This window comes from Mobula hypostoma, chromosome 2 (assembly GCF_963921235.1).
Source record: "Mobula hypostoma chromosome 2, sMobHyp1.1, whole genome shotgun sequence".
Classification (NCBI taxonomy): Eukaryota; Metazoa; Chordata; class Chondrichthyes; order Myliobatiformes; family Myliobatidae; genus Mobula; species Mobula hypostoma.
In genome coordinates, this window is record NC_086098.1 from 121458085 (window position 1) to 121480243 (window position 22159).

Here is a 22159-nt window from a genome sequence, read left to right on the forward strand (position 1 = left end):
CATAAACTAAGTTGAGTGTAAAACATTTCTCTCTCATCCAGTTACTGAAAAGCAGCTAGCTGAGAAAATCAAACAGCTCATTCAGGAAAAGACTGAAGCTTTGGAGAAAGTGTCCATTTTTGAAAAGAAGGTACAGATTTAATTTTCTGCAGTGCTTTCATGGAGTTTATAGTATGTAAGTGTGTGGATGGGACGGTTGGGTTGGGGGTGAAGGAAACTTGTTATGATATTGGTAAACAATGAACTGTGCATAGCTCAAATGAAACCACTATCTTAAGTGTAAGGTCTTTGGAGTTCACATGCAAGTTGCCTTTGGTATGTGTCTATTTAAATCTCCTCCAAGTGGTATGTTGAGTAATTCTAACATCTGTCCTGACTAAAACTTTTGTACCCTGGAACAGTGAGCAGACTGTTCTGCTCAGTCCTCAACCATGTTTCCGTAATAGCTGTAATATCACAATCCACTGTGCTAATCATACATAGTTAGCCCATCACCCATACTGGGGTATGGGTTGCCAACAGCAACTCGCCAGAGTCCTCATTTCTAGGCCAGTCTTTCAAGTTGTCCCCAGGTATAGCCCATCTTAAGATCCTTTCTCTCCCAGGGATGAGGTCTTTGGAGGATCTGGCAGCGTTTCTGCAGCACTGGGATTTTATGGGAAGGGATTGCTAGCCCCATGCCCAACCCTCCTCCCCTTGCAGCCAGGCTTGGGGCAGACCATGGCGAAGTTAACGTGTTGATCATACTTTGAGTTAATATGCCTTATCTATGAGGCTTTTTGCAATAAAATAAATGTAGTTTAGCCAATCAGGCCTTTCTCATTTCCTGTCCTGTCTGCGAGAGTTGCTTTGTTTAACTTCTATGTTTGCTTCAACTTTCTCATCCTTCAATCTACTACTTTTGGTCTACTTTGATACCTTTTTGTCTTGTGAAGTAGAAGTGTCGAACCAAGACCCATAGTGCAGGATACCCCCTGGTTCTGTCTATGTGAAGTTGCATGTTCTTCCTGTGATCACATGACTTACTGTGTGTGGTCTGCTTTCCTTCCACATACCAAAGGTGTACGGGTTGGTAGGTCAGTTTGCCCCGGTGTATAATTGAGTAGTAGAGTCTGGGGGAAGTTGAGGAGAACATAGATATAATAAAAATGCTTTAGTGTAAATGGACTTCCCAGGTAAAGGAGTCTGTTTCTGGTCTGACAGCAGTGATTTCCTTCTGTACTTACAAGCATTTGAGGTGATCAGAGTGTCCATGGATGGGGAAATAATCCTAAATGGACTTGGTGAAATTTACATCATGGTTTTCAATGTAATTTTGAATTTAAAATGTACTTTTTCTTTTATTTCCACCTTCCCCTGCCCTACCATCCCTGAACTATTTAGTTGGAGGAAACCAAAGCCCTTGTAAGTGAGGCCCAGAATGTTGAGTCTACAGCTTCTGTTGAGACCAAGGAGCTTGAGGTAGGAGAGCCTGTACCCTACGGTGTGTGACAATTGGTAATTGAAATTCTGTGCATTAACATTATAATTTCTCTGTAACCTAAGGAGTCTTGTCGGGAGCTTGAACAGGTAAATCTTCATCTGGAAACGCGTGTGAAAAATCTCCAGGCATCACTGGATAAAGAGAGGGAAGAGACTGCAAAGCAGCAGACTATGGTAAGGAAACCATGGGCAATTTTTGAAAAGGGCTACTTAGAATTACTTCCTAAAATGAGACTGTGTGTGGGAAGAGAGGAATCTCAAATGTGTGCTGACTTCAGTTGACAAAGCCGTTACTTGTCTCGAGAAGAGGGAGATTTAAAAAGCGGAGTCTATTGAGACTTCCTATTCAGTTTTAAATTGGTCAGGTAATTAAGTAATTGACAAGGGTCAATTAAGAGAAGTAAGGTTTAAGTAGAGTGGTCATTGTGGGAGAGGCCATTGTCGGAGTGGTATACAGTTAGAGTCAGGAACTGAGGCTTTGGCAAAAAGAGGCGGAGGCTAGGTTGAGTTTTCTTTCTTTCATTATTGCATAGGTAGAACAGTGAGAATGGATCCCATGGCACTGTGAGCTCCTCTTGCATGATGTGGGAAATACTGGAGATCTCTAGTGTCCTGATGGATACATTTGCAAGAGGCTGCAGCTCATTGCAGATCATGTTAGGGAGTTGGAGATGGATGGCCTACTGTTCATTCAGGAGGCAGGTAGCTAGGTGACTGGAAGATGGAAAGGGGTGCCATGTACCCCTGTGGTCTGTTCACCTCGTTAACAAATATACCATTTTTGATATTGTTGGGGACATTCTACCAGGGAAAGTTGCAGTGACTAGGTTTCTGGCACTGAGTCTGGCTCTGTGGCTCAGAAGGGAGAAGAGCAGTGGTGATTCAGTATTTAGTGGAACAGACAGGAGATTCTATGGCCATGAAAGAAATTCATAGGTGATATGTTGCCTCCCAGATGTCAGGGTCAGGGACATCTGAGATCGTGTCCATAGCATACTTAAGGGGAGGTGAGCAGCTAGAAGTTGTGGAACAAATTGGTAGCGAAGGTACAGCTAGGAAAAGGGATGAGCTCCTGAAGAGTGAATAAAGGAAGCTAGGTATGAGGCAAAAAAGCAGGACCTCAAGATTAGTAATCTCTGGATTGCTGCCTGTGTCACGCTCCAGTGAGGGTAAGGATAGGATGCTTTGGCAGAGGAATGGGTGCAGGAGGCAGGGCTGCTGATTGTGGATCATTAGGATCTCTTCAGGGGAAAGTATAACAGTGAGTGGCAGGTTACAACTGACCTCTGTGGGGACCAATTTCCTTGTGGGTAGCTTTGCATGAGCTGTTTGGGGGGGGGGGAGGGTGTAAACTAGTTTGGTGGGGATGGGAACCAGAATGATAGCTCAGAGGATGGGTGGTTGGTATAAAGGTAGATATAATGTATAGAGAGACTGATGAAGGAGAGGCAATCAACAGGGCATAAATTAGGAGAGGAAAGGCAGTGGGTAGGACATGAATGAGGAAGGAAAGGCAGTGGATGGGACATGAATGAGGAAGGAGAGGCAGTGGGTAGGACATGAATGGGGAAGGAGAGGCAGTGGATGGGACATGAATGGGGAAGGAGAGGCAGTGGATGGGACATGAATGAGGAAGGAGAGGCAGTGGGTAGGACATGAATGGGGAAGGAGAGGCAGTGGATGGGACATGAATGGGGAAGGAGAGGCAGTGGATGGGACATGAATGAGGAAAGCGAGGCAGTGGATGGGACATGAATGAGGAAGGAGAGGCAGTGGATGGGACATGAATGAGGAAGGAAAGGCAGTGGGTAGGACATGAATGGGGAAGGAGAGGCAGTGGATGGGACATGAATGAGGAAAGCGAGGCAGTGGATGGGACATGAATGAGGAAAGCGAGGCAGTGGATGGGACATGAATGAGGAAGGAGAGGCAGTGGGTAGGACATGAATGAGGAAGGAGAGGCAGTGGGTAGGACATGAATGAGGAAGGAGAGGCAGTGGATGGGACATAAATGAGGAAGGAGAGGCAGTGGATAGGACATGAATGAGGAAGGAGAGGCAGTGGATGGGACATGAATGAGGAAAGCGAGGCAGTGGATGGGACATGAATGAGGAAGGAAAGGCAGTGGATGGGACATGAATGAGGAAAGCGAGGCAGTGGATGGGACATGAATGAGGAAAGCGAGGCAGTGGATGGGACATGAATGAGGAAGGAGAGGCAGTGGGTAGGACATGAATGAGGAAGGAAAGGCAGTGGATGGGACATGAATGAGGAAGGAGAGGCAGTGGATGGGACATGAATGAGGAAGGAGAGGCAGTGGGTAGGACATGAATGAGGAAGGAGAGGCAGTGGATGGGACATGAATGAGGAAGGAGAGGCAGTGGGTAGGACATGAATGAGGAAGGAGAGGCAGTGGATGGGACATGAATGAGGAAGGAGAGGCAGTGGGTAGGACATGAATGAGGAAGGAGAGGCAGTGGATGGGACATGAATGAGGAAGGAGAGGCAGTGGATGGGACATGAATGAGGAAGGAGAGGCAGTGGATGGGACATGAATGAGGAAGGAAAGGCAGTGGATGGGACATGAATGAGGAAGGAGAGGAAGTGGATAGGACATAAGTGCAGTCTGTTGGATGGGTTGATGTGTGTATAAGGGAGGAATCGCTCTATTGGGAGTATTCAAGAAACCTCCCCCTCCCCTTTCCCCCACCCCCACCAGATAGCAATAGAGACACTCAGGAGCATATCAAGAGGCATATTTTGGAAAGGTGCAAAAATACGAGTTGCTGTTCTGGGTGATTTTAATTTCTCTAATGATTGGCACATCCTATGTGCAAAAGGCTTAGACAGGGCAGAATTTGTTAGGTGTGTCCAGGAGGGACTCCTGACACAATATGTGAACAGGTGGACTAGATTTGCTGGCAGTGTACTTGGTCAGGTGACAGATCTGTCGGTGCATGCGTGTTTTGGAGGCAGTGACCATAACTCCTAGACCTCTAGCATAGCCTTGGACAGGGGTAGGAGCAGATTGTCTGGGAGAGTATTTAATTGGGGAAGGTAGAATTATAATGCAAGAACTTGTGAGTGTAAATTGGGAAGAGATGTCACAGCGAAGTCTACGACAGAAATGTGGAGGTTGTTTCAGGAGCGTTTGCATGGAGTTCTGAATAGGTTTGTCCCATTGAGAAGGGGAAATGATGGGAGGATGAAGGAAATGCAGCTGACAAGTGATGCAGGCCATCTAGTCAAGAGCTGGAAGGAAGCAGATGTAAGGTTTAGGAAGCAAGGATCAGACAGGGCTCTTGAGAATTATAAGATAGCCAGGAAGAAGCTTAAGAATGAACTGAGCTTGAAGGGGAAAGGAAAACCACAAGGCATTCTACAGCTGTGTAAAGAATAGGATTAGAGTTGAGGGAAGGACCAATGAGGGAATGTGTGCAGCTCCATAAAATTCTCATTTGACCACAGTCGGAGTATTGTGTTCGGTTATGGTTGCCTCATTATAGGAACGATATGCAAGCTTTAGAGAGGGTGTGGCGGAGACCTACCAGGATTAGAGAGCATGTCTTTTGAGAAAAGGTTGACTGAGCTGTGACTTCTCTCCTTGGAGTGAAGGAGTGTGAGAGGTGACTTGATAGAGGTACGTAAGATGATAAGAGGCATTGATCGAGTGGACAGCCAGCAGAGTTTTCCCCAGGGCAGCAATGGCTAGTTATAGAGGGCATGATGTTAAGGTGATTGGAAAAAAGTATGGGGGTTGATGTCAGAGGTAGTTTTTTTTTAAGAGTGAAATTGTGAAACTGTGTCTAGAACACACTGCCAGGGGTTGTGGTAGAGGCAGAAACATTAGGGACATTAAGAGACTCTTACGCACGTGGATAAAAGAAAAATGGCAGGCTATAGGGATGAGTTACAGAAGACTGGTTTTTGGAGTAGGTTAAAAGGTTAGCACAACATTGTGGGTCAAGGGGCCCGTACTGTGCTGTAGTGTTCTATGCTCAGGTGTGTCTTAATTCCAAAGGAAAGTAACATTGTGTTGGAATATGGAACATAAAATGGGAACAAATGGAGTGTATTACAAGCAGGGATTATTTTGCCAGCATGCAGGATAAAGTAATTAAGTTGAAAGCAGTTACTGCAATGTTATGTCATGCTTGGATGTAGAGAAGACTCGTTGTTCAATTTCTGAATTTTGTCAACACTTTCAAACATTATGGGGACCCTTTCTGAATTATTTTCAAAACTTCCAAAACCCTCAATTTGTTTAAATTTAGATGTTGGCTATTATTAATTTTTATTATACGAGAAGGTATTTTATCTTTTTTTCTCCTTAATAAACAGCTTCAGTCTTGGTAGGGGTTAGATTTGTTTTGTAATAAATTAGTATATTTCAAAATAACATTAACCTACATGAATACAGGGTAATGAGACTGTTATTATGAACAGATATAATGTAATTTGTAGTTTTTTTTAACCTTTATATACACTTCCTTGTACTCTGTATTCTTTTATGTAGAAACTAATAAAAATATTGAAAAAAAATTGAAAAGAAAGCAGTTACAATAGAAAGAGACCAGAAGTTGTTCTTAACTATGGCAGAGCTGTTTAATTGATATAATAATCATAAGTATTTTTATTGATCCCGAGTGGGAAATTCTTTTCTGGGGAACGTCGACTCAGACCAGATCATTTAAAAACACACTTAGCAGTGTGTAGACTTAACTAATAATAAAGTACAAAATAATAATTTACCAGCGTGCAATAATGTATGAAGTAATAAAACAGAGATTATTGTACTATGATGTGTGTTCTGTCGCACAGAGATGAACTGTTGCGTATGCATATTACATTTGTTAAGAAAGATTTCCTGTACCGATCCTTATGACAGTGGAGCTGAATAAGCCTGCTCGAAAGGGTGCTCCGCTGCTTATTCAGTAGGTCATGGAGAGGATGTGCCAGATTGTCCATAATGGATAACGGTTTGTTTGGTGACCTCCCCTCCTCCAGTAACTCAGAAGAATCTGGGATGGATCCAGCCTTTTTGATGAGTTTAAGAAGGGATCCAGTGCAGGCAGATTGGAAAAGGGAATTTTGGGCTTAACCAGTGACTCAATTTTGGAAGGCCTTTGGGGAAGAAGTGCTCAGTTGAGTGTATTTTTGACTAATTGATGGGGTGCAAGAAATGAAGGGTTTGGTGGGTAAGGAGGGAGGAAGAATTGTTGTGGAAGTGCAGCTATTGTCATTGAATGGCAGAGCAGTCTTGAAAGGTTGGCCCTTGCTCCTGCTTTGTTGTTGGTTTGGGTTCAAACATGGTGTTTTCCTTTTGGGGTTTAAATCAGAACTGTTGAAATATGATCAATGCCAGGAGAAGGATTCATAACCTCTCTTCTCTCCTCTCCCATTGGGCAGAACATACAAAAGTCTGAAAGGACATTCCACCAAGCTCAAGGACAGCTTCTGTCCTGCTGTTAAATGGTCTCCTGGTACAATAAAGATGGACTCTTGACCTCAAGCTACCTCATTAGGGTCTTGCACCTTGCTATTTGTCTGCACTGCACTTTCTCTGTAACTGTAACATCATATTCTGCTATTTTCCCTTGTACTACCTCAATGAACTGTTGTAATGAGATGATCTATATGGATGGCATGCAAAACAACTTTTCAGTATACTTTGATACACAAAATGATATAAACTAATTTACCAATTTAGTTGCTAATAAGATTATGAGAGTGTAAATAGAGAAAGCTTATCTGGGAAGTAATTTGGGTTATGTTAGCTTGCACCTTAAAACATCTTGTTTACATTTAAAGTGTAAGCTTTAGTTTTATAAGCATCCCACCAAAGTTATCAAAATGAATTTGATAATAAATTTACTTTGAAATTTGAGCTTTGATCTACCTATGCATGTTTTAAATTACTTTCAGAATGTTTAAAAGACTTTCTTAAACCACTTCAGAAAAAGACTTGCTGGCAAGTGATCCTCTGAATTATCAGTATTCTGAAACTATTTGCATACTTTCTTATTTATTTATTTATTTATTTTTTTTTTAAAAAAGTTTTATTTTTATTTGGATAAGGAGTTCACAATTATCATGTACTTTTTTCACACATATAACCTTTTCCATTTTTTTATATGTATAAAACTACAATTATTTATACATTCTTAAGTACACATTGAGATGATATAAAAGCAAAATAAACATTTAAATAGATAATTATGTACTGTGGTAAATCTAACCTATTAGGCTAAGTAATGAAATTAGTTGCTAAGAAAAATGGTGATAATAGTTTCCATACAACCCTTCTGGACCATTTCCACTGGTCCAAAATGTTGCATACAAGCCTATATACCAACCATTGTAGGTGTTTATATCCCAATTTGTTCGTGCTTGTTCCTGCCCGCAGACATAATTATCCAATCCCTATGTACTTATTTACTTAATTTTTTCATTTTTTTTTATCCCTTTCCCAAATCTTTCCCTTTACTTGTGATAATTCTCTATTTTCCAAAAAAAAACAACAAACATTTAGACTAGGGGTGCTTACGTTAGCAATATTACTGTGTTGATGAGAAGAGCAATATAAATCATTAGGAGAGTCATCTAAAGTCTGCTCGCATTGGGGTTATATATTCAATCCATTTATTCCAGATTTGATAAAATGTTTCTTTTTGCGTTCTCAGGGAGTAGGTCAACTTTTCCATTTAAAATATTTCCAAGATAATTTCGTACCAATCTTCTAATGTAGGTGGTATTGGATTTAGCCATTTTCTAGTGATTGATTTCTTACTTGCCGCTAAGAGGGCCTGCAGCAACTTTATATCTTCCTTCTGTTCAAGGAACAATACATGCCCCAAATAGAGCGTCTCAAAGTTCAGAGGTATCTGGGACCTAAGTACCTTAACTAATGTTCTATGAATACCTTCCCAAAATAGACTTAATTTAGGGCAATCCCAGAAAATATGAAAATGATTTGCCTCCTTGGAGCCGCACCTTCTCCAACACATCACATTTGTATCTTTATATTTTTCCTGATATGGGGTCTTGAAGTATCTTTTGTTTTTCCAACAATGTTCTCTCCAAGTCAAAGAATTAGTCGAGGACCATTGAAAGCTGCAGATTTTCCCCCAAGCCTCCTCTGAAAGTACCAACCCCGCTTCTTTCTCCCACTTCTCTTTAATATACAGTGTATTTACATTTTTAGCATGGGAGAGTGCATTATATAGGCGAGAAACTGATTTACTAGGTATTAAACTGCAAGCCGAATTCAGAATCTTGAAAAATTCTAATTCTACTGTTGATAGGTCTGTATATCTACAACTCTGGTTAACATAGTTTCGTATTTGAAGGTACCTAAAAAAGTCATTATGTTCTAGGCCATGTTTGTCCTGCAGGATTTGGAAACTTTGTAATACTCTTTTATCTATAAATGAGAGGTAGGTTGTAAGACCTTTCTTTATCCATAGCTCAAATCTTTTATCTCCTCTGTTGGGAAGGAATTCGGTATCATATGCACACCATCTAAAGAGTTTTAGCATGTTATTAATTCCACATGAATTAACCACCTTCTGCCATACTTTGAATGTAAGATTTATCCAAGCATTATTAAATTTTTCCAACTGGGCCATCAGTCCTTTGTCAGCTATTGAGGCCTGAAGAGGAAAACTGTCAACTAATCCAAATTCTATTTCCTTCCATCTAGCCTTATATTCCCTATTACACCAATATAACAGAGGGGTTATCTGTGAGGCATAAAAATAATTTCTCAGGCAAGGAAGAACCATACCTCCTCCTTCCTTCCCTAACTGTAAGGTGTTATATCGAATTCTAGGTTTCCTTCCTTGCCAAATGAAGCGGGAAATCCATTTGTCCCATTCCCTGAATTGATTATCATCCACCTCCACTGGTAAAGTACGGAAAAGATATAATAACCGAGGAAGAATATTCATTTTTATAGTATTTATCCTTGAATTTAAACTTAAAAAGGGGATAAGATTCCATCTATGCATATCTGCTTTTATCTCTGAGATTAGTGGCCCATAATTTACCTGTGACAGTGTTGAAAGATCCTTCGGCAGGGTTATTCCTAAATATTTTAATGATTTAGCTTCCCACTTAAGATCGTATGTATCCTGCAATTTTTTGGATGGTGTATAATTTAGGGACATAACCTGCGTTTTCTTTACATTTATTTTATAACCTGATATTTTCCCAAAGTCATCCAACAGTGTAAACAATCCTATAAATGATTTTTCTGGTTCACTCAGATAGACCAAAACATCATCTGCGAATAACGCCACTTTCTGTTCAATCCCTGCCACCTTGATACCTTTTACGATTTCGCTCTGTCTTATTAGTTGGACAAGTGGTTCAATATATAGCGCAAAAAGGAGAGGAGAAATTGGGCATCCCTGTCTAGTGCCTCTCTCTAAAATGAAGGAGTCAGAGAGGTCATTTGCATACTTTCTACCTCCCTCCCCACCCCCAACCTTCCACCTGTGCAATGTCTTTAATACTTTAATTCAGTGGCCAGACTCTTAAACGCATCTCCCTCATTTCACGTACATCTGCTCTCACTCCATCCTCCCGCCACCCCACTAGGAATAGGGTTCCCCTGGTCCTCACCTACCACCCCACCAGCCTCCGGGTCCAACATATTATTCTCCGTAACTTCCGCCACCTCCAACAGGATCCCACCACTAAGCACATCTTTCCCTCCCCCCCCCCTGCATTCCGCAGGGATCGCTCCCTACGCGACTCCCTTATCCATTCGTCCCCCCCCCATCCCTCCCCACTGATCTCCCTCCTGGCACTTATCCGTGTAAGCGGAACAAGTGCTACACATGCCCTTACACTTCCTCCCTTACCACCATTCAGGGCCCCAAACAGTCCTTCCAGGTGAGGCAACACTTCACCTGTGAGTCGGCTGGGGTGATACACTGCATCCGGTGCTCCCGATGTGGCCTTTTATATATTGGCGAGACCCGACGCAGACTGGGAGACTGCTTTGCTGAACACCTACGCTCTGTCTGCCAGAGAAAGCAGGATCTCCCAGTGGCCACACATTTTAATTCCACATCCCATTCCCATTCTGACATGTCTATCCACAGCCTCCTCTACTGTAAAGATGAAGCCACACTCAGGTTGGAGGAACAACACCTTATATTCCGTCTGGGTAGCCTCCAACCGGATGGCATGAACATCGATTTCTCTAACTTCCGCTAATGCCCCACCTCCCCCTCGTACCCCATCTGTTACTTATTTTTATACACACATTCTTTCTCACACTCTCTTTCTCCCTCTGTCCCTCTGAATATACCCTTTGCCCATCCTCTGGGTCCCCCCCCCCCTTTCCTTCTTCCCGGACCTCCTGTCCCATGATCCTCTCGTATCCCCTTTTGCCAATCACCTGTCCAGCTCTTGGCTCCATCCCTCCCCCTCCTGTCTTCTCCTATCATTTTGGATCTCCCCCTCCCCCTCCCACTTTTAAATCTCTTACTATCTCTTCTTTCAGTTCGTCCTGACGAAGGGTCTCGGCCTGAAACGTTGACTGCACCTCTTCCTAGAGATGCTGCCTGGCCTGCTGCGTTCACCAGCAACTTTTATGTGTGTTTCTTAAACCGTTTGGTTGGCACAGATCAGCGTTTTTATATGAGAAGATCAGCCTTTTATTTCCTCTGGTACAAATTCACTGTCCTGCAGAACAGAAACAAATAGCAAGCTTTGGAGTGGAAGGTAGGAGCGATAAAATGACAAAGGTTTAAGAGCAGAGAGAGAAAGGGGAGGCTAATGGAATAAGTGAAGAACAAGAATCATTATCCAAACAACATTGAAACTGGAAGGCTGTTATGTGCCTAATCAGAAGATGAGGTGTGTTATCTTTTTTTTTTAACTGATCTCCCATTATCATTCCAGTTAATCGTATTTACCCTCATGGCATGCCAAGGCATAGAAGGTTATATACAATGCTTATAGACAAAAAGGTGCCGGAAACAGACCAGTAACATTATGAAGGATCTCACCCTCCCTCCTCTTGGACTGTTTGTCCCAGTTCCATCAGGGAGGAAGCTACTTAGCATCCATGCCAGGACCATCAGACTCAAAAACAGTTACTTTCCCCAGGCAGTAAGGCTGATCAACACCTCCACCCACTAACCCACCCCTCCATACACCTCTTCACCACTACTTTATCATTTCCTGTCAGTGTCACCTTATGTACAGACATTCCTGCGCATAGCGTCACTTTATGACCATACAATAAATTGAGATATATATATATGTAAGATATATTTACTGTTTGTGTTTTTTATTGTATAGTTACTGTTTATTTTTGTGCTGCTTCAGGTCCAGAGTGGCAATAATTTTGTTCTCTTTTACACTTGTGTACTGAAATAACATTAAACAATGTGGGATTAGTGTATATGGGTACAATGAATGGTGTAGATATGGTGGGCTAAAGGACCTGCTTTTGTCCTGTTCAGCTTCACGGCTGCATGAACTTCAGTGGAGTATGTTACAGTCTTATTCACAGCGAGTAGGCGCAGGGGCACAATGTTCAGATTTGAAAATGATGCCATGTTGTGAAGCAGGCAGCATTCTCTGCTTAATAGTGGTGTGGAGTTCAAAACCAAGTTTTCTCAAGCTTGGATATCTTGGCAACTGTATTTCAGGGCATCAGTGTCTTGAAATGGGTGTAGAGATTTACTGAAATATTAATTCTAACATTAGCTCCTTTTTCATATTAATTCTTATTTTGAAATGAAGCTGGGCATGTTCCCTCTGGAGTATGTAAGGTTATGGGGAGATTTTATACAAGTATCTGAAACAAAATACATGCTGGAAGGTTAGTAACACTAAAGCACCAGTGTTTTATCATGCCAAGGGACACAGAGAAAAATGTTTTATCTGTACTGAACTGCATGTAGGGAAAATAGATGACTGGGGAAAGTGGGACTAACTGGATAGCTTTCCAATACTAATATAACTAATGGGAAGAACCAGCTTCTTAATGCTGGAGTATCTGCAAAGTTTGAACATGATAAGTCATTCTCAAGGTACATTGCTGTCAATACCTTTGACCATTTGTCTTTTTTACCCCCCATTTTTCTTTTTGACAAACGCAGATCGCAGATGCTCAGAAGTCTGTGAAAAAATTGCAAGATGTTATTTCGGCTCATTCAGCAGAACTGTTACAGGTAAGGGGCCTTTGAGTTTAGGAAAAAATCTAACCAGGCAAATATGGGCTTGAACGGTGTATACAGAGCACTGCAGCTGTGTGGTGTGGACTGAAAGCACTGTGGACAAGCACCATGGCCACGCAGTGTGAACAGATGTTCCCATCTGTAAGAGAATATTATGGCAGTACGTATTCACTCACTTATGATATCTGTGGAAACATATCAACCAAAATTACTCGATACAGAGCATGATTGCTATATACTGTATTATGAGTTAGTTTATTCTAGCGGTAATTGTGTAATGTGGGCGAATATATCTGTATGGATAGCATTACAGCTGAATAATGTGGGGCATCATGACTGTATACAGAGCATTGCAGCACTATAATGTGAGCTAACGTTGGTTGCTTCTGCTAACACAACAGATCTGTAATGCCAGGCCTATCAGAAAGGGAATAATCAAAATTACATAGTCAAACCCTCTGAATGTGAACTTTTGTCAAACCTGTTTTCAGTCTTCCTAAGTAATACCCTGGAAATGTTAATTGAACAGATACTCTGAATTTTCCGATCCACATGCAGTATGTTTGTGAGAGAAAATAATTACTGAGGCTTGAGAGATTTGGTGGGAAGAGTAGAAGATTGCAAATGTTGAACTGGGTTTTTACTGCTCTGAGTTATAACATGAAATGAAAGGCAGCTGCAGTGGCCAGTTTGTGCATGGCAAGATCCCACAAGCAACGTGAGGCTGTTTGGCTATTTTCACTGTGTTCTAAAAGAACTACCAGTACTTACTGAAGAGCAGAAGAGTAGTTAAGAGACTAAAATTTAACTTCAAATTTCAAGGCAGAATGCATTATTTGAGTCACTGGGCTCTAACTCTCTTCACAGCCTTGGCTGATCATGGGCCAGAGCTGAAGGTGATGTCAAAGTAACACTTAGAGAATGTGGTGTATAGTCCACAAAATGCACTTTACTCGAGCTACTCCAATAACATCTCTTAAATGTATGACCGAGAAAGATGAGGGCAGCAGGTCCCTGCTGACACCCCCACCTGCAGTTTCCTCACCAAGTTGCACAGCATCCTGATGTGAAACTGTATTGGTGTTCCATCATTGTTGTGAGTCCAAATCCTAGAGCTCCCTCAACTGGTGTGCCTCCACCAGAAGGACTCCAGCAACTGGCCACCTCCTTCTCAAGGGCCACTGATTTGGATGGTAAATTCTGACCTTGCTAGCAAAGTGACACGCCAAAAATAAATGAAAAACAAGACAAACCATTTGACAATCCAGCACTACCTCAGTACCATACCCAGTGTCAGCCAGAGGAGCCCTGCAGAGTCTTAGAGCTTGAAACTTAATGGGGGAATTAAACAGCAGAGCCATTAGCAACTGTATAAAGGGGATTCACCTGTGCACACATTTTGTTCTCTAGTCTTAGTCACTGTTTTCAGGAGACTTCAGTTTGTGGTGGTGATGGACATTACCTAACATGGTTGTGTATTTTAGGTACAAGAAGCCCTTTGTGGTGCCAAAACAAATGAAGAGAAACTGCTATCAGATATGCAGTCTGTGCTTGAAGAAAATGCTCGACTTAAGCAGAGCAAAAATCAGGCGAGTGAACCTTTTTGCTTCAGGAGTCCACCTGGAGTAAGCAAGGCTACTAACAAGGCTTTGTTTTGTGGGTTTGCAGCTGCTAAAGGAGGCAGAAGGCTGGAGTGAGCGACACAGCGAGCTTAATGAGCAAATCAAGCTCTGCCAAAAAGCTCAGAGAGACTTGGAGGAAACCTTGGCCTACAAGGATAATGAGATTGAGGTACGTTGAGGAAGCTCCTTTAGGTTGTTCATTTGATCACCAGAAGTGTTTTTGTGTTATTGGTTAATGGCAAATAGACTTCCATGTACGACAATGTGAGATTGAAAAGCAGTTATTAATAGAAGATTTGATTTATATTGTATTAGGAAGATGTAGATGAAAGGGCAAGGCTCTTGTTTTGAAGTTCTGGGAAAGACTTGAGGTACAGTTCTGATTTGAGAACATCTTGTAGATGCTAAAATCAAATTCAAGACTAAAGAGCCCTTCTGTCACCTTGTTTCTGGCTCCTTCATTAGTACAACTTGTGGAAAAAAATGACTGTCGGATCTGAAAGAACAGCACTTTAACCTGACAAGTACAATAAATGTGAGCATTTGTAACAAATGTAATATTTCAGCAAAAACAGACTGTTCTGTAAACCTTTTGCCTTCCATCTGTTAAATGGTAAAGTAATTTCAAGTCCAGTTAAAGGTTTTTGACCCAAAGCAGCAACTGTCTATTTCCCTCCATAGCTTTCCACCTGACCAACTGAGTTCCTCCAGTCCCGTTCTGAATTGGCATTCCAAAATCTATATACTACTAAAATTCTCATGCTCCGTTTGTCTGACTGTGACCTCCAATTAGCCCAAACGGTGCATTACAGCAGCACTTTTTTTTTTGACTAAATCGACTTAAAATACACTAATTTGCAGAATGCATGCAAAGGTCAGGGTTATATTTGTTTAAAATTGCTCACTCATCAACAGGCCCCGCTTTCCACACCCAATTCCAGCTTCCACAGAAACCGCGACGTGACACCACGACGCACACGCACAGCCAGCCTCAGCAGCGCCTCATGATGCTCACAGCAGTGACACCAACCGCAGCAAAAGGGCAGGGCAGCTCTATTTCGAGCGGTCACATTCTGCTAATCACCATCAGCACGTGCAGGATTGGGACCGATCAAACTGCGACCCATCAATAAGAGATATTTAAATCTTATTGTAATGGAGTACTTTGAAACACCCTATTCCCAGATTCTACACTTGGACTAGTAAGAGATGGGAAAGAAGGAGGATGGGGAAAAGAGTGGACGACTTCTCCGGGATTTCTGAAGCAAATGTTCTGGGTTGAGTGTATACCGTTTCTCCACGAAGTGGTGACCTCTACTATTTGAGACTTCTTCTTCATCACATAAAGGGGCCAGTATCTTTCGAATCATTGAAAACACACGATGGAGATATCCTTCCGTCATTCAAAGACGTCTGCAGAGAGAGAGGATTGTTGCAAGCTGATGATCATTGGCATCAAACTATGGAAGAGGCAGAGAGAATGAGAATGCCCAGAGCAATAGGAGATTTGTTTGTCGTCTTGCTAACAAACACTGAAATCAACAATCCACAGCAATTATGGAACCGGTTCAAGAATGCAGTGTCTGAAGATTTCTTACCAATAGAGAGGAGAACTATCAATAATCCTTATATCATGATCGATGAGAGGCATCATGGACAAGCTCTTCTGTATTCCCAAGAGAAACTTGAGAACTTGGGCAAAACATTTGAAGAATATAACTTGCCGACACCAAGAAACGGTACAATTATTCAAAGTGCTGGCAATCTGGAATTATTGCGTGAACTGCAATACAACACAGACAAGCAACAGGAATTTGTTTCACAGACGGAGCCCTTATTGAATAATGAGCAAAGAGAAGTATATGAATATGTGTGCGACTGCTTGGAAAGGAATCTCTCTTCAATGATTTTCATTGATGCACCAGGACGAACGGGCAAGACATTTATCATCAACTTGAGCCTTGCTAAAGTTAGGGGAGATGGGAGGTGTTGCTATTGCTGTAGCATCATCCGGTATTGCAGCAACATTGATGCCTGGTGGTAGAACAGCGCATTCAAGATTCAAGATACCCCTCAAAGTCAATGAAGATGCCCTTTGTAACATCGATAAAAAAACACCAGTACTGCAAATGTACTCCGAAATGCGAGGCTCATTGTCTGGGATGACGCCCCATGATTAGGAGGGAGAGCTTTGAAGCTGTGGACCGGACTCTTTGTGATGTATGCGGCAAGAATGAGGCCTTCGGGGGCATTTTAACCATTTGCTGTGGCGATTTCCGTCAGCTTCTAGCAGTTGTGAAACGAGGAAATGATGCTGATGTGGAGAATTCGTGAATAAAAAAATCCTACTTATGGAGAAGCTTTGTCAAGTTTCAATTGAAGAGAAACATGCGATTGAGGGAGAAGGACGATATTCTGAGTTCTTATTGGATGCTGGAGAAGACGAGATTGAGAAAAATGAAAACGATGAAATCGAATTACCTGAAGATATGATTCAGCCAGCAAAAACTATGGAAGAATATATTGATTTCATCTACCCGACATTCGACAATCCTGCAGAACTGTTCTCGAGGAATTCTATCTTGGTTCCTCTCAATGAAATGATGCGAAAAATAAACTTTATGTGCATTAGATGCTTCCCTGGAATCATGAAAGAAATACTGTTCCTTCAATGCCGTAAGTGAAGGAGCTAACGCCACACATTTTCCAACAGAATTCCTTGATTCGGTCGAACTCTCTGGATTGCCACCACATAAACTGGAATTGAAGAGGGGATCTCCCATCATTTCAGTGAGGCACTTGGATCCACCAAGGCTTTGCAATGGACAATCTCATCGTAGCCAAGATAAACATCGGTGCATTTAAAAATGACATTGTCATGATCCCAAGAATTACTCTCAATTTATCAGAAGGGGAAGATGTACCTCTTCAGCGGAGCCGGTTCCTGATACAGTCATGCTTTGCTATGACTATACATAAGGCGCAAGGCCAAACCATGGAGAATGTGCTGATTTATCTGGAGAAACCAGTATTCCAGCATGGTCAGCTGTATGTGGCTTTAACCCGGGGAAAAAGAAATGAAAATGTTAGAGTGTTCCTGAAGGGTGGCAGATCAACCAGAAATGTTGTCATCAAAAGTGTCCTTTGTTAAAAGAGGAGGAGCTCTATTTGTCTTGCTACGTGTCTGTCTTCTTTAATAAACTGAGTTTTTCTTTAATTTCCAAAGCAAAGCGATAGCAATAGCATTCAGGGAAACTTAATTTTCATTCTGGTCACATCAGACTGCACTACCTTTCTCTCAAAGGGTGCCCCAACGGTCACCTGGTTGTCTAGTTACTTTCAAACGTCCATTCATTATTTTCGGTTCTTTAGCACTATAAAGGTATTACTTCCTACAAAGTGAAACCCAATAGCATGAATGGCAGCGATGCTTCAGTACCAGATGAACTCAGTGCCTTCTATGCCCGCTTTGAAAGGGAGAACGCGACTACAGCTGTGAAGATCCCTGCTGCACCTGATGACCCTGTTACCTCTGTGCTGTCTTTCAAGTGAGAGAACCCTCGCAAGGCGGAAGGTCCCAATGGAGTACCTGGTAAGGCTCTGAAAACCTGTGCCACCCAACTAGCGAGAGTATTCAAGGACACTTTCAACCTCTCACTGCTATAAGTGAAAGTTCCCACTTGCTTCAAAAAGGCAACAATTATACCAGTGCCTAAGAAGAATAATGTGGGCTGCCTTAATGACTATTGCCAGTAGCACTGATATCGACAGTGATGAAATGCTTTGAGAGGGTGATCATGACTAGACTGAACTCCTGCTTCAGCAAGGACCTGAACCCATTGCAATTTAAACGCAAACAACAGGAATTCTGCAGATGCTGGAAATTCAAGCAACACACATCAAAGTTGCTGGTGAACGCAGCAGGCCAAGCAGCATCTATAGGAAGAGGCGCAGTCGACGTTTCAGGCCGAGACCCTTCGTCAGGACTAACTGAAGGAAGAGTGAGTAAGGGATTTGAAAGCTGGAGGGGGAGGGGGAGATGCAAAATGATAGGAGAAGACAGGAGGGGGAGGGATAGAGCCGAGAGCTGGACAGGTGATAGGCAAAAGGGGATATGAGAGGATCATGGGACAGGAGGTCCGGAAAGAAAGACGGGGGGGGGGGGGACCCAGAGGATGGGCAAGAGGTATATTCAGAGGGACAGAGGGAGAAAAAGGAGAGTGAGAGAAAGAATGTGTGCATAAAAATGAGTAACAGATGGGGTACGAGGGGGAGGTGGGGCCTTAGCGGAAGTTAGAGAAGTCAATGTTCATGCCATCAGGTTGGAGGCTACCCAGACGGAATATAAGGTGTTGTTCCTCCAACCTGAGTGTGGCTTCATCTTTACAGTAGAGGAGGCCGTGGATAGACATGTCAGAATGGGAATGGGATGTGGAATTAAAATGTGTGGCCACTGGGAGATCCTGCTTTCTCTGGCGGACAGAGCGTAGATGTTCAGCAAAGCGGTCTCCCAGTCTGCGTCGGGTCTCACCAATATATAAAAGGCCACATCGGGAGCACCGGACGCAGTATATCACCCCAGTCGACTCACAGGTGAAGTGATGCCTCACCTGGAAGGACTGTTTGGGGCCCTGAATGGTGGTAAGGGAGGAAGTGTAAGGGCATGTGTGGCACTTGTTCCGCTTACACGGATAAGTGCCAGGAGGGAGATCAGTGGGGAGGGATGGGGGGGATGAATGGACAAGGGAGTTGTGTAGGGAGCGATCCCTGCGGAATGCAGAGAGGGGGGGAGGGAAAGATGTGCTTAGTGGTGGGATCCCGTTGGAGGTGGCGGAAGTTACGGAGAATAATATGTTGGACCCGGAGGCTGGTGGGGTGGTAGGTGAGGACCAGGGGAACCCTATTCCTAGTGGGGTGGTGGGAGGATGGAGTGAGAGCAGATGTACGTGAAATGGGGGAGATGCGTTTAAGAGCAGAGTTGATAGTGGAGGAAGGGAAGCCCCTTTCTTTAAAAAATGAAGACATCTCCCTCGTCCTGGAATGAAAAGCCTCATCCTGAGAGCAGATGCGGCGGAGACGGAGGAATTGCGAGAAGGGGATGGCGTTTTTGCAAGAGACAGGGTGAGAAGAGGAATAGTCCAGATAGCTGTGAGAGTCAGTAGGCTTATAGTAGACATCAGTGGATAAGCTGTCTCCAGAGACAGAGACAGAAAGATCTAGAAAGGGGAGGGAGGTGTCGGAAATGGACCAGGTAAACTTGAGGGCAGGGTGAAAGTTGGAGGCAAAGTTAATAAAGTCAACGAGTTCTGCATGCGTGCAGGAAGCAGCGCCAATGCAGTCGTCGATGTAGCGAAGGAAAAGTGGGGGACAGATACCAGAATAGGCACGGAACATAGATTGTTCCACAAAGCCAACAAAAAGGCAGGCATAGCTAGGACCCATACGGGTGCCCATAGCAACACCTTTAGTTTGGAGGAAATGGGAGGAGCAAAAGGAGAAATTATTAAGAGTAAGGACTAATTCCGCTAGACGGAGCAGAGTGGTGGTAGAGGGGAACTGATTAGGTCTGGAATCCAAAAAGAAGCATAGAGCTTTGAGACCTTCCTGATGGGGGATGGAAGTATATAAGGACTGGACATCCATGGTGAAAATAAAGCGGTGGGGGCCAGGGAACTTAAAATCATCGAAAAGTTTAAGAGCGTGAGAAGTGTCAGGAACATAGGTCGGAAGGGATTGAACAAGGGGTGATAAAACAGTGTCGAGGTATGCAGAAACGAGTTCAGTGGGGCAGGAGCAAGCTGAGACAATAGGTCGGCCAGGACAGGCAGGTTTGTGGATCTTGGGTAGGAGGTAGAAACGGGAAGTGCGGGGTGTGGGAACTATAAGGTTGGTAGCAGTGGATGGGAGATCCCCTGAGCGGATAAAGTCGTTGATAGTGTGGGAGACAATGGCCTGGTGCTCCTTAGTGGGGTCACGATCGAGGGGTAAATAAGAGGAGGTATCCGCGAGTTGTCGCTGTGCCTCGGCAAGGTAGAGGTCAGTATTTGCCTATCGCCACAATAGGTCAACAGCAGATGCAATCTCAATGGCTCTCCACATGGCTTTAGACCACCTGGACAATGCAAACACCTACGTCAAGATGCTGTTCATCGACTATAGCTCAGCATTTAATACCATCATTCCCACAATCCTGATTGAGAAGTTACAGAACCTGGGCCTCTGTACCTCCCTGTGCAATTGGATCCTCACCTTCCTAACCAGAAGACCACAGTCTGTGTGGATTGGTGATAACATATCCTCCTCGCTGACGATCAACACTGGCGCACCTCAGGGGTGTGTGCTTAGCCCACTGCTCTACTCTCTATATACACCTGACTGTGTGGCTAGATATAGCTCAAATACCCATCAGTAAATTTGCTGATGATACAACCATTGTTGGTAGAATCTCAGGCGGTGAGGAGAGGATGTACAAGAGTGTGATATGCCAACTAGGGGAGTGGTGTTGCAGCAACAACCTAGTACTCAAAGTCAGAAAGACGAAAGAGCTGATTGTGGACTTCAGGAAGGGTAAGACGAAGGAACACATACTAATCCTCATAGAGGGATCAGAAGTGGAGAGAGTGAGCAGCTTCAAGTTCCTGGGCGTCAAGATCTCTGAGGATCTGACCTGGTCCCGACATATCGATGTAGTTATAAAGAAGGCAAGACAGCGGCTATACTTTATTAGGAGTTTGAAGAGATTTGGCATGTCAGCAGATACACTCAAAAACTTCTATAGTTGTACAATGGAGAGCATTCTGACAGGCTGCATCACTGTCTGGTATAGGGGCTACTGCACGGGACTGGAAGAAGCTGCAGAAGGTTGTAAATTTAGTCGGCTCCATCTTGGGTACTAGCCTACAAAGTACCCAGAATATCTTCAAGGAGAGGTGTCTCAGAAAGGCAGCGTCCATTATTAATGACCTCCTGCAACCCAGGGCATGCCCTTTTCTCACTGTTACCATCAGGTAGGAGGTACAGAAGCCTGAAGGCACACATTCAGTGATTCAGGAACAGCTTCTTCCCCTCTGCCATCGGATTCCTAAATGGATATTGAACCCTTGGACACTACCTCACTTTTTAAAAAATATACAGTATTTCTGTTTTTTGCACGTTTGATTTACTTGTTTATTTATTATTATTATTTTTATTTTATGTATTATTATTTTCTCTTCTAGATTATGTATTGCATTGAACCGCTGCTGCTGCGTTAACATATTTCACGTCGTATGCCAGTGATAATAAATCTGATTCTGATTCTAAATAATGAGCCTCACTATCTCCTGGAAAGCACTAGGGAAGCTGCTCTAATAAAATGGAACCATGTCCTTGCAAGCATTCTGATTTCTTTTCTTCAATTATCGAATTTTAGACATTAGGGAAACCCAGCTTCCCCTCTATGGATTCTGTCCATGCATCTCACTGCCTCACTTTAGTGATGACCTGGGCATTCTCTCTTTCCTCCTTTCCATTGGGCAAAAGATACAAAAACCTGAAAGCATACATCACTAGGCTCAGGGACAGCTTCTCTCCTGCTGTTGTAAGATTGTTAAATGATTTCCTAGTACAATAAATGGACTCCTGACCTCTCTAACTTGTTATGATCTTGCACTTTTTCTGTATCTGCTACAATCTTACCACCCCAATGCACTGTAATAATTTGATCTGTATGAACAGTATGCAGAAAAAGTTTTTAACAGTATAATGTCTCATTTTATGTGGAAAATAGTAACACCAAATGTAGTGAGTGAGGGCTGGAGTTAATGAGGAGGAATGGAACTGGTGTTGCTCATGGATTTGTTAACCACTGCTGGA

The 22159-nt window shown here is 43.1% G+C and overlaps 1 protein-coding gene across 2 annotated transcripts in view; it reads left to right on the forward strand.

Annotated features, from left to right (window-relative positions):
• Positions 1-22159, forward strand: part of mia3 (MIA SH3 domain ER export factor 3) — a 137142-nt gene that overhangs the window by 64331 nt on the left and 50652 nt on the right. For both annotated transcript variants that reach the window (XM_063040561.1, XM_063040562.1), the window contains exons 9-14: positions 42-130; positions 1384-1461; positions 1546-1656; positions 12606-12677; positions 14168-14272; positions 14352-14474. In XM_063040561.1, coding sequence (XP_062896631.1) covers positions 42-130; positions 1384-1461; positions 1546-1656; positions 12606-12677; positions 14168-14272; positions 14352-14474 — 578 coding nt within the window. The remainder of the gene's footprint in view (positions 1-41; positions 131-1383; positions 1462-1545; positions 1657-12605; positions 12678-14167; positions 14273-14351; positions 14475-22159) is intronic.